Below are 12,346 nucleotides of genomic sequence, written 5' to 3'. Positions count from 1 at the left end.
TGGCAAGCAACTGTCTCTCTTTGAATGCCCCACAAATTTTCACAGATGAAAACTATCAAATTTGGTCTTTGAGAATAAAATCATATTTTGAAACCTATGTGTTATGTGAGGTTGAGATAGAAGAAAAACCCTTACAACCTCTCTCCACAAATCATACAAAAGTTCAAATTAAAGCACTTTAAAAAAAACTTCTACACAAGACAATGTCATCACATGTGTTTTTGAAGAACAAAATCAAAAGAAGAAAAAGAAAAAAGAAGAAATTTTGCAAGTTCAAAAACAATGAAAAAATCCGCAAAAATTGAGGAGGAACATTTTTTTCAAATGCAGTAACTAAAGCAAAGGAGCAGTGTTGAAGTTTGCTTTTAGTTACTGCAGTAACTTTTAGCAAAATAAGTTATTTAGTTTGAATAAATTTGAATTTTGAATTTTAGTTAGTTTGTTTATGTTGTTGAGATATTTTAGGTTGTTTAAATTTTAAATTATGCAGATTATATGTTTTATGTTGGCTATTTAATGCCCCTCAATGCTTAATAAAATTATTGAAAGCTATTGAAAGTCATTTCAATCCATTGAGAGACATTTTTAATCTTTTTGTGCTGCCCCACTTTTAAAAAAACACCAACATATACCTATTCTATTCTAACAATCTCATGATCAGATAACTGTCTCTGGTCTTGTATTACCTCAAGCTCTGTCAACTGACTTAGGATACTCTGTTTTTGTAGTCCCAGGTTGCCTTGGCTAGTCCTACTCCACTCTTTTAGCTTACCTTTCAAATATTTTAGTTTGTCAGCTAAAATATAAAATCTGGTCTGCCTCTGCAATGGTGAGATTCCCACAATAACTTTACTTTCTCCTTGAAATTTTCTGTCTGTAGCCACCAGTTCTCGAATTTGAAGAAAGAATTTGATCTCTCCCAATTTCCACATTCAAGAATTAGGGGACTGATCCGATGTTACTCTATGTAGGACTGATTGCTTGATGTTCCTAAAAGAGTTTTCCCATGCTTCAGAAATCAAAAATCTGTCTAGTCTGGCTGCAACATCATGGCCTTCCCCTTTCTTCCAAGTATACTTGTTCCCTGCTAATTGTAAGTCCACTAGCTCCATATCCTCGATGAACTTTGAAAAATCCATCACGGCTTTATTATATCTTGAACAATTCTTCTTTTCTGAAGGAAATCTAACGGTGTTAAAATCTCCCACCATCACCCAAGGACCTGTGAAAAGTCCTCTTACAGCCCCTAGTTCCCACCAGACCTCCTCCCTTTCTAATGTACTATTTGGAGCGTAAACTCCTGTCATATGCCAACTGAGGTCCTGAGTTTTACCCACAAATTTACAAGTTATACAGTATGTACCTGTCTCGCATATTTCCCCATCCCACAGTCTGCTATTCCACATTAGAATTATGCCCCCTCTTGTGCCATTAGCTTCTAGTTGCACATACTTCATCCATCTGTTCGACCATAAATCTTTAATGATTTCCCTTATATCCCCTTGAAATTTCGTCTCCTGAAAGCAGAAACATCAGCTTTCCAATTGTGTAACAAACTTTTAATCAGGAGTCTCTTCCTGGCATCATTGAGACCCCTCACGTTCCAAGATATGATGTTAACCTTCATTAAATTGGACAATGGCTGAAAAAATTGTTTCCAGATTCCAACCTCTTCAGTTCCTTTGATCCATTACTTTTGGGAGTCAACGAAATCAGAGCCTTCACTACTTCGATGGGGTTTTGCCTCTTCCTATCTATCTTCATGAACAATTCCTCAGCTAACTCCTCAGAGCCGTTAAAATGTACCCCAAATTCTTCAGCCAATTTGAGAACATTCTGTCTAACCCAAAAGGAGACAGCTGAGTGATTATCTGGATCCATGCTGTCAGTTAAATCTGTTGAATTCAGTGGGATAGCTTCTTCTATAATTAGTGCCCCAATTTCTTTCCTTCCTCTATCTACCTGTTTGATTAAATCTCCTCTGTCGTCAATATGTATTATTGACATGACATCTTCCGTCAATTGGGCCCTCAAATTGAAGTTCCTCCTCACCACCTTTTTCGCTTGTGTCGAGGTTGATTGAAGAAAGGACCTGCTTTTCTCCACTGTTTTGTTGAGGAAAAGTATCGATGATAATCTGATTTGCTTCAGAAGGGTCTCCTAGGCTTTTAATTACAAAAGCCTTTTCAAACCTATTTACCCATTGGGCCATCGGGTCCTGGCCCAAAATTTTCAAAACCTTTCTTTTGACCTTGCCTTCATTTAAGTTGAGATCATGTGAATCCCCATGTGCTCCTGTCCCCACTACTTCTTTATGTGTGGATTCACAAGTTTGGACAGCTGTGTAATTCAAATTTCCTTGGGACTCAGAGGTTCCCACGTGCGCTGTCACCTCTGTGTAGACCAAATCTCCCCCTCTTCTTTTGTTCTAGGGTTTCTCTATAAACCGTTGTACAAATATTAGGTTTTCTCTTGGACCTTCATTTAAAACTCTCTTCGGAGCTTCGATCCAAACTTGGATCCTGAAAATCTTTCCGTCATGTTTCAGCTCCACCACCTTCGGTACTGATATCTCATCTCCTTTTACCTTCAGTCTTGCCCATTTAAGATGATTCCGAAGCTCAGTTTCCTCCTCTGTCTGAATCCATCCACCGCAAAGATCGCCTATTTCTTGGAGAATCTTTTGGGACCAGAACTGTAATGGTAATCCTACCAACCTGATCCACACTTGCTTCAGATTTTCTGTTATCGCATTTGACGTCGACGACCACCAGTTGAGTTGGAATTTGTGATTCTTCCAGAACCAGGTTCCTTTCACGATATGGTCGGCATCCTCTTTGTGGGTAGTTCAAAGAGAAACTGATTCCGACCCATCTCATAGATGTTGACACCATGAAGATGCTTCCAAGTACTCGTTGACCATTGGTGAATCTCCGACAAGATGACATTTGGGATTTTCTCTGGTAGACTGCCAACCACACACCTAGCCAGTAACTCATACTGGGTTCTGCCTGCCTCGTCAGAGATTACCAAATAATTTCCTTGTCTGTGGGTTTTAGCCGCATTCATTTCTCTTGTGGTCCATTTGTTGTTTCTGACTGCATCGGCATATAGTAACCCCTTTTAAAGCTCATTTTAGTCCAACCTCCTTCATCCCAAATAACATTTAAGCGGGTTATTGATCCGCCCATTTATTAACTCAATCCATTTTGACATTTTCAAATTCAGCCTAAGCCACTCATTAGACACCCCTAGAGAAAACATTATATCCAAGTTTGCAGATTGGATAGTTTAATGAATTACATTGTTGAAAGTACTCGAAGTTGTGTGGAAATGGAATGGTATTGAACATCTTGGGACTCTCTAAAACGGAAAGAGTGTCATGTAATTGGAATGGAGAGTTGCGAAAGCGTGTGATAGACTTCTATGAAACTTTGGCAGGACCTATTACCCCCTGCATTATTTAATAATGTATTTTAAATATATATATATGTGCTTACGTGGACAAGTTACTATTTATAATGATGCAATATTTATGATGTCCACATGGACACTTATATATCTTTAAAATACACTATTAAATAGTGCAGGGTGATAATAGGCCCTGCCCAAAGTTTGGGATTGTTACAACGATTTCGGTCAAAGTTCATATATATTTTGAATCTTTTTCCCAAAAAAGATCTTAGGTTCTTTTTCTTGATTAGGTAACCATTTGTATTAATATAAACAAAATTCAGCTTCCAAAAAGATAGTGAGTTGTCAAACTCACAAACATTCAATAGTATAATGGATTTCTTATCCAAAAAACTTTATTCCCCCCCCACCCCCCCACCCCCCACAAATTCTGCTTTCACCAAAATAAGAAGAATAAACTAAGACAATTTATCCTAAACTTCAGGATGGCATTGCTGGTAATTTCAAAACGTTTTGAATTCCTCTTTTTCCAGACTATCCATTAAATGCAAGTAGGAATTATCTGCCACCAGTCCTCTTCAGTGTTTCTCCTCCCCACATTGTTCCAAATGCTCAAAAGCTCTAGTGTAAAGCTAGGCTTGACCCATTTGAACTCCAATATACTAAAGAAAATGTTCCACATATTTGTAGTTGCCTTGCAGTGTAGGAAAAAATGCTCATTATTTTTACCTTCTTGACTGCATAATAAACATCCTGAACAAATTTGAAGTCCTTTGCTTTGTAACTTATCTTGAGTTAGACATGCTTTCCTTACTATTAGAGTGGGTAAAAGTCCCACGTTGGTTGGAAAATGGATGGATGGTCTGCTTATATGGATTTGGACAATCGTCCTCTCATGAGCTAGCTTTATGGGGTTGAGTTAGGCCCATGTGCCATACCTTTTCATGGTTTTAGAGCCAGGTTCATCCCCGTTTGGGATCCCGGTCCACGTCCCAATTAGGCGTGGGCGTGAAGGGGCGTGTAAGAGTGGGTATCAGTCCCACATTAGTTAGGGAATGGACTGGTAGTTTGCTTATATGGACTTTGACAATTCTCTTCTCATGAGCTAGATTTTGGGGTTAGTTAGGTCCATGTGCCATACCTTTACACTTACCACCAACCAACAAAACATGATATCTTTACCGGAACTTTAGCTTTGCAAATGATCTTCCAAGGCCAATACAGGTATTTTCAGGATTCAAATTGAAGCATGTAGGCAATTCAAATACCACTAGAAGTATGCAAAAATTGAAGCATTAAGGCAAGACTCTCAATTTTCTAGTCCTTGAGAGCTCTTCTGAAATTCAAATCCCAACTTTGTTGACTCCAAACTTTTTCTATCTTAGCATGCTTTTGAAGGCTTAATATATTTAGAATAGGGAAGGTAAACTTCAAGTTGTTAACACCATTCCATTGATCCTCCTAGATCCCACTACATTCTCTACTTTTCCCCAAAAATCCTTCCACGGATTTCTTATGGATCTCCAGACGCTAGTGCCATATGCACTTGTAACTTCATTTGTGATCCATTATCACGACCCTAAGTCGGGCCATGACGGCGTCCACTACAACCCACCGAGTGGACAAGCCTCAACCCAAGTAACAAGATGCGGAAGACAAAATTTATATAATACATAAATAATAAAAAGCGGAAGAAAAGGATAATGTATATAGAAAGAAGGGCCATGTCATATATATGTAGTACGATTCAAAATCTACAAAATAGGCCCGAAAGTGACCAAAAGACAAACTAACACAAGATACCAATCCCCGGGACCTGATGTCACCTATACAAGAGCTACTACGAACAGAAAGTCATATATATATATATACATATATATATAGAACTGCCTAACCTAAAATACAACATGAAAGTTAGTACAAAAGGACAACAACTAGTCTGTGAACCTAGGAGCTCACCACAATCCAAATTTGTGACAACCGCATGAGATCCAAACGCTCATTGAGGGTGGCTAGAACTGGGAGCTGCATCAGGAAAAAAAAGAGGCAAAAGTGCAGTATGAGTACCAAAACACGGGGTACCCAGTAGGTATCATAGACCGACCGAGCTCAAAAAGATCAAATAAAAGAAGCACGATGCTACTAGCAAGAAAAGGGAAAACTAAAGCATAGCAAGAATATACTAGAGAGAGGGCAAATGATATCAATAATCAGCTACAAGCTACACACAAACCAGACAATCAACACACTCAAAGGCAAACTCATGCAATGATACAATGAAAACTCCAAGTAAGGGAAACATCTTCAGCCAGGAAGAAACATTGAGCCGCCAGGAATGGTAGCTCAAGCTTAACCGTAAGACAATAACCTGGATAAATGTATCCACGATCCGCCAGAAACCCGGATATCTGTATCAACGTGTCGCCCGGGATGGTACTTTGAGCTTATCAACAATGTGAATCTAAGTAGTAGACTGTAGGTCGAGCCTAAGTCAATGGGCCTCTCGGAATGATACATCGAGCTCATCAGTGTAAAAAGTAGTCTAAAGGTGCGAAAAATCAAGTAAAAGGGGCCTTTTTACCACTTTTTATTCAAAACAAGTCTCAAGAACTTCCAACTCATTACGGTTAACTTTCGTTTTACAAACCAAGTCATTTTTGCCAACAATCAACCATGTAGAAACTCCTCAGAAGCATTATCACAACCAAATCATGTCATACACATAGAATTGGAAGAATAGCCGTCACACCACAATAGTACTAACCTGGAACTCCTGCTAATCCAAGCTCACAGCCTCAGGTCCAACAGTTTAATAAACAACCAAAGTCACAACTCAAGGATCCATACCATCAATCAAACCAGCCAAACCAATCAAACACCACACAATCCTAAGTTTCATGCCACCTAGAAGCAAAGTCTAAGTATACTACTCATACAAGGACATAGTTGCGTGGACTCTTCACTTTTGATGCTGCACCTGTGTCGGATTCTCCAAAAATACACTACCTTTTGGGAATCCGATACGCACCTGTTGACATTTTTGAAGAGTCCGAGCAACATAGTACAAGGATCACCTAAACTATGGCCTCTCCGACTAAAGCTTAAGCTAACCAATCCAACCTACGGCCATAACTATCCAAGGATCAATAAAGCTCAACACAACATAAGGGTTCAACCTAAATCATGCAAATACTACCCAAATATAATCAATCTAACTAAGCCATGTCTAAGAAAAGGAAGCCATAACCTACCTCGAGGTTGAAAATCGCACAAGAACTACAACTCTTGTGCTTTTCCCTTACGGAGAGCCTTGGATTGTTGCCAAGCTATCAAGAACACAAAGAGTAAGTTATTACGGGTCCAATGGTATGCATATCTCTAACCCAAAATTCGGATTGGAATTGGGTAAAAATTTGACCCTCGAATTGAAGAAACAAAATTACTAAAAGGAAACCGTCCCACTATCCTCCTTGTAATGAGGATTACATGCCCGAAAGATGGGTGAAAACGAGACTCAATTCGGACCTCAAATGGCCAAATAACCTCACTTTAAAGTTTAGAAAGTAGGGAATTTGAGGTCGGAAACGAGTTCGAATTACAAATTAAAGATGTAAAAGCATAGAGGAGAGGAAGATGAATAGACTACTTTTGAATGGTTGATAATGGTCAAGAAATGCTCCAAAACCTCCAAGGCTGAGCTCCTACTCAGGAGGGTTCTTTCTGGGAATAAGGGGGGAAGAATGGGATTTTAGTCCTAGCGATCTTCACAAAAGAGGCCAAATGTTCGCAAAAGCAGACATCGCTTAAGCGGCCAAATGTTCGCAAAAGTGGAGCCCGCCTAAGAGGCGCCCTTCGCTTAAGCGGCCACTTGTGGCTTAAGCGGCCACTTGGTCGCTTAAGCAGCCTTCACAAAATCCAAGGGCTGGTCGCTTCTCATCGCTTAAGCGATCAAGAGTTTGCTCAAGCCGTCACACTAGACACCAAATCTTTCAAAAAAATAGGCCAAGTGTCCAAAATTTGAATAAGCCCTCGGAATTCATTCGGAGTCCAAACGACACAAACCAAAAGTGCAAACCACTTGGAAACAACATTTCGGACTCAACGGAATCGACGAAATAGCCATCCGAGGCCATTTCATCAAAATGTTGACCGAAGTCAACACTTTTACAAAGAAACACAACAAAATGCCAAGAAGTTAAAACTCACTCCGACACCCTCGGGATCCAAACCGCAGGTCATTCTAGACCAAATTTAGCATTTCGGAGTTAACCATGTTGATGAAATTTGATTTGGAGCACGTTTACCAAGAAAGCTGTCCCAAGACCAACTTTTGGCTAAACTCAAAAGCTAAAATGCCTAATTGCACCGACTCTGAGCGGAAGCCCGAACCAATCATCACTCTAGACCAAAATGACCCTTCCGGAGCTGATGGAACTAACTTAATTCCAATCCGACGTTATAATCTCTGGATGTTGACTGGAGTCAATTCTTTCAAGCATTAAGCTTCCAAAACTCAAAACTTGCATCAAACTCAACCGAACACCTTGGGGAGCGTGCCACCCAACCCCACATCACACAAAAGCTATAAGAAATCTACGAGAAGGGGTAAAACAGGAAAAGCACATATTAAACACAGAAATGACCCCGAGGGTCATCACATCCACTGATTTACCTATCCATACTTCTGAATGATGAAATTTCTGCACAGTGCCACATCTTTCATGTTGAACCTCGATAACCATTTTTGCAAAGGACGTCTGTTGTGTAGCCTCAGATTCTTAATGCCCATACCACCTTGCCTCTTATTAAGAGTGATACATCCCATCTCACCAGGTTGCTGGTTCTGTTCTCTTTGTTGCCTTGCCAAGAAACTCCCTCCTCAACTTGTCGAGCTTTTTTTCTACCCCTCTAGTGATTGGGAAACCAGACATCATATAAGTGGGGGGAGCATCCAACACTGAATTAATAGGTAGGTATCAATCTTCCACCTATGGATAAATATTAGATTTTCCACCTTGCCAATTTCTTATCATATCTCTCAATAACCTCATTTCATATCTCTACTGACTTATTTTTTTCCCCCAAAGCCATCCCCAGATATTTTGTTGGAAATATCCCCACCTGACATCCTAGGTTGCTTGCAAGAAGTTGCAAATTTGATACTTGGTTGACTGGAAATAAGAAGCTTTTACTCCAGTTCACATGTAAGCCAGAAATAGCTTAAAAAATAACCAGGATTGCCCTAAGCTGGCTTATCTGATCCACTTCAGCTTCACTAAAAACAAGGGAGTCATCTGCATATAATTAATGATTTCAGAACCATCACCAGTATTTAACTGAGTTCCAAAGCCTCGGACCGATCCATTATCCTTAGCTGTCCAAATCATCTGATTGAGACCCTCCATTGCTAACAAAAATAGGAAGGGGGCATTTGAAGATAACCAATTGAAAAAATGAAAGTTTGTGCAGATTAAGAGAGGATGGCAGCCGAGAATGAGGCCATACTATTCTTTGTTGTTGTTGCACATGTGGCACAAGTTTAAACTACTGCAGGAAGCCTGAAGCTTTAATTTACCATTCTTTTGCTGTAAAATTTGTAATGAGTTTTTACTATTACTTCTCTACATATATAGAGTTGTAGCTATTGAATTCATATGCTATTAAAACTTTAGTTCCTTATCATATAATTATAGAACTATGCTGATTTGAATTTTGATAATCCTTCATAATACTTGTATCTTTTAATTGCTTGTCTTCTCTTTAATTTTTTTTTCATGATGTATGATATTTATGGTGCATGGTTGACAGACATGTTTCGCAGTACAAGATTTTGCTGTTGCATTTGTACTCTCACTGGAATTCTCTTCCGTTGGCGTATGAATGGTAAGAATTACTTTCCTTTTTGTCCCCAGAAATCAGCTCATTACATGTTTGTATTACATTTTGTTTCTGTCTTTTTAGAAATCAGTTCTCTGGGATTTCATTGTTTACACTTCTCTCTGTCTTATATGGTAATAGTTCTCCTCTTCCTATGTAGGTATAAATCACTGGACGTGAAGAACATATTGTTGGAAACTGTATCACACCACATTTTGCCACAGATGTTAGCATCACCATTGTGGCCTGATTCAACAGATATTTTGAGGGATTATTTAAGATTCATGGATGATCACTTTAGGGAATCTGCTGATCTTACATTTCTTGCATATCGTCATCGAAGTTATTCTAAAGTAAGAGACCTACGAATATCATTCCTTTGGCGTTTACAGTTCTAAATTTACCATCCCAGTTCAAGCTGTGTTAGGGTGGGTTCTTTTTGTTCAAATAGAATAGATCTCAGCTTTAAGAGTACGCATTTTTTTCTAATGTGGAAACTAAATACTTATAAAATTATCCAACATTAGTTGTAAACAATAAATTATCAAACATTCTGAAGGCAAATTGATGTTGTAATCCAAGTTCCAAAAATGCACTGAAGTTTCTAGCATGCAATCTAAGCCATACCTGTTCTTAAACCTTCATCTTGGCAGATTCTTGTTTGTACACTGTGCTGTTGAATGATAACTTTATATCAATTGTCTCTTAATAGGTAGAGGAACAGATGCCAGGCTTCTGCTGCATGATGCAGGAATACCCGTCATGATAAAATCTAATTATTTCCTAGAGACTTAGAAATTTGTCCCTTTTTTCTTGTCACCTTTTGGCTTAGATTGCTCTCTCTTTTTTCCATCCCAAATCTTCCCTCCGTGTCTCTCTCTCTTTATACAAAGCTCTGATGAGATTGATGAGAGCACAACTTGGCTAGTTGTATGCTATTGGTGAGAGTACGACTTGGCCTGTTATGAATGCATGTCAAAATACCAGATATAAAGATATTTTGGCATTCATGCTGTTGCTGAAAGTCAATAAGCGACTATGCTGTTGGCGAGAGTGCAACATGGCCAGGTTAAGTTATACCACACGATAGATATCAGATATTTTCCGTCTTGCATTCTACTAATTGCTGACCTGTTCTTAGTTTAGTTCATAATATTTGTGGAACTGTTTTTCATGAGGTTTAAATGAATAGATTTATACTTGTAATCTAGTTGCTATCATTTTGGAGGGTATAACATGTGTGCTGTGTTGCATCACTTTTAGAGCCTGTTTGGCATTGCTGCTAAAAAATGCTTATTTTTAGAAGCACTTTTTTTAAAATAGCTTTTCAGAAAAGTGCTTTTGAAAAAAGCAATTTGTGTTTGGCTAATTCATTTGAAAAATATTTTTGATAAGCAAATTGTTTGACTAATCTTTTTAAAAAAGTGTTTTTGAGAGTCAAATTATGAAAAAGGGCAAGTATCAATGTACTTTTAATATTAAGATTATTTTATAGAGAGAAATATTTAAATTTCTATTACAAAAATTTTAATTTCATTTTTTATTTGAATTAAATAAAATGTAGATATTCAAATTTCTAATTAATATTATACATAGATAGATATATAAATAAATTAAATATTAATATAATATTCACGTGGTGATTTAAATATAATTAAAAATATCAAGTAAAATAATTTTAAAAATGATATCACAAATTAAATCACTAATACGAAAAATGATATCACAAATTAAATCACTACATGCTAAAAATGACATCACAAATTAAATCACTACATACTAAAAATGATATTGTTTTTTTAAAAACATTTCTACTTAATTTTTTTTCTATTCCTGCAAAAATATTGTTATTACCTTTATTTCTAATTCTATAAAATAATACGTAAAATAATATATAGAGTAAAAAAATAAATAAATTATTATATAAAAAAAAAAAAAAAAAAAATTCTTGAATGAAACTTAACCTAACTTATGAGATATGCTAATTAATTAATACGAGATGTATTGGTAAATATGTATGTATGAAAGATATATTTTAGTCTGAAAAAACTCTTCTGCTTTTTTTAAGAAGCAAAATTTTTTAACTTCTTCCTAACAGCAGAAAAACTGCTTCTGCTTCCATTTAAAAGTAGTTTTAAGGATTTGCCAAAACCTTGATTTTTCAAAAAATGTGCTAAAAAAAAGCACTTTTGGCCTCCCAACAATGCCAAACAGGCTCTTAGTCTCACTGAGACTCCTCTTGTTCTTTGCTTTCTGTTGCTCTCAACTCTAGAAGAAGGAAACCAGCATCTTAATCCTGCGTCAATATAGGAAGTAGCGTTTTTGCCGAAGGTCAGCCTGCTGAAGGTAGATAGCTAGTCAGTAAACTTTTGAAGTACCTATTTCCTAAAATGGTACATGAATTCTCTTACCTTTATTTGTATAGTCTGTAATCTTCTTCCAAAGTAAGTAAAGTAAAATAAGGTTAAGTTGTTTTTAAGAGTTTTGAGCGAATTTTGCGCATTGCTTTTTTTTCCACTGTTGTAAACCTTTCCTCTTGTTATAGTGAGTGAGGAAAGAGGCTAACAGGAAGAACTTTTAACTGTTTCTGGACATCTTAGTTCTTGCGATGTGAGTCTTGAGTGGGTATTTGTTGGAGCAATTATTTATTTTCTGGTGTAGAAACCTACACTGCTTATCATAATGATTCTCTCTTAGTATCATTTCAAATTCTAATGGTTCCCTTTGTGAACGAAACGATAAATTAGTAATCATACAATGAGCTAGCCCAATGGTAACAAAATCTTCATCTGCAAACTTTTCTAGGTTATTGAGTTTGTTCAGTTCAAGGAGCGATTGCAACAATCTAGCCAGTATTTGATGGCAAAGATTGAAATACCCATTCTGCAGTTAAAGCAGAAAGCAAATAATATTGAAGAAGGGGAGGTAACCGTTTTCCTTGTCACTTTAAGTTTTTCTTCTAAACGACTCTTTGTTTGCATGTTTGTGTCTGCAATTGCTTTGAAATACATTTTAAGCCCTAGGGTTGTTGGATTGGACACCGATTTCGCCTAAT

The 12,346-nt window shown here is 37.4% G+C and overlaps 1 protein-coding gene across 2 annotated transcripts in view; it reads left to right on the top strand.

Annotated features, from left to right (window-relative positions):
• LOC102582714 (N-alpha-acetyltransferase 25, NatB auxiliary subunit) overlaps window positions 1-12,346 on the top strand; it is a 66,624-nt gene that overhangs the window by 44,090 nt on the left and 10,188 nt on the right. For both annotated transcript variants that reach the window (XM_006344546.2, XM_006344545.2), the window contains exons 12-14: window positions 9,223-9,297; window positions 9,452-9,644; window positions 12,097-12,216. In XM_006344546.2, coding sequence (XP_006344608.1) covers window positions 9,223-9,297; window positions 9,452-9,644; window positions 12,097-12,216 — 388 coding nt within the window. The remainder of the gene's footprint in view (window positions 1-9,222; window positions 9,298-9,451; window positions 9,645-12,096; window positions 12,217-12,346) is intronic.

Source organism: Solanum tuberosum, unplaced genomic scaffold, assembly GCF_000226075.1.
Source record: "Solanum tuberosum cultivar DM 1-3 516 R44 unplaced genomic scaffold, SolTub_3.0 scf00057, whole genome shotgun sequence".
Classification (NCBI taxonomy): domain Eukaryota; kingdom Viridiplantae; phylum Streptophyta; class Magnoliopsida; order Solanales; family Solanaceae; genus Solanum; species Solanum tuberosum.
The sequence above is the reverse complement of the archived record's forward strand: the minus strand, read 5'-3'. Positions and strand labels throughout refer to the sequence as shown.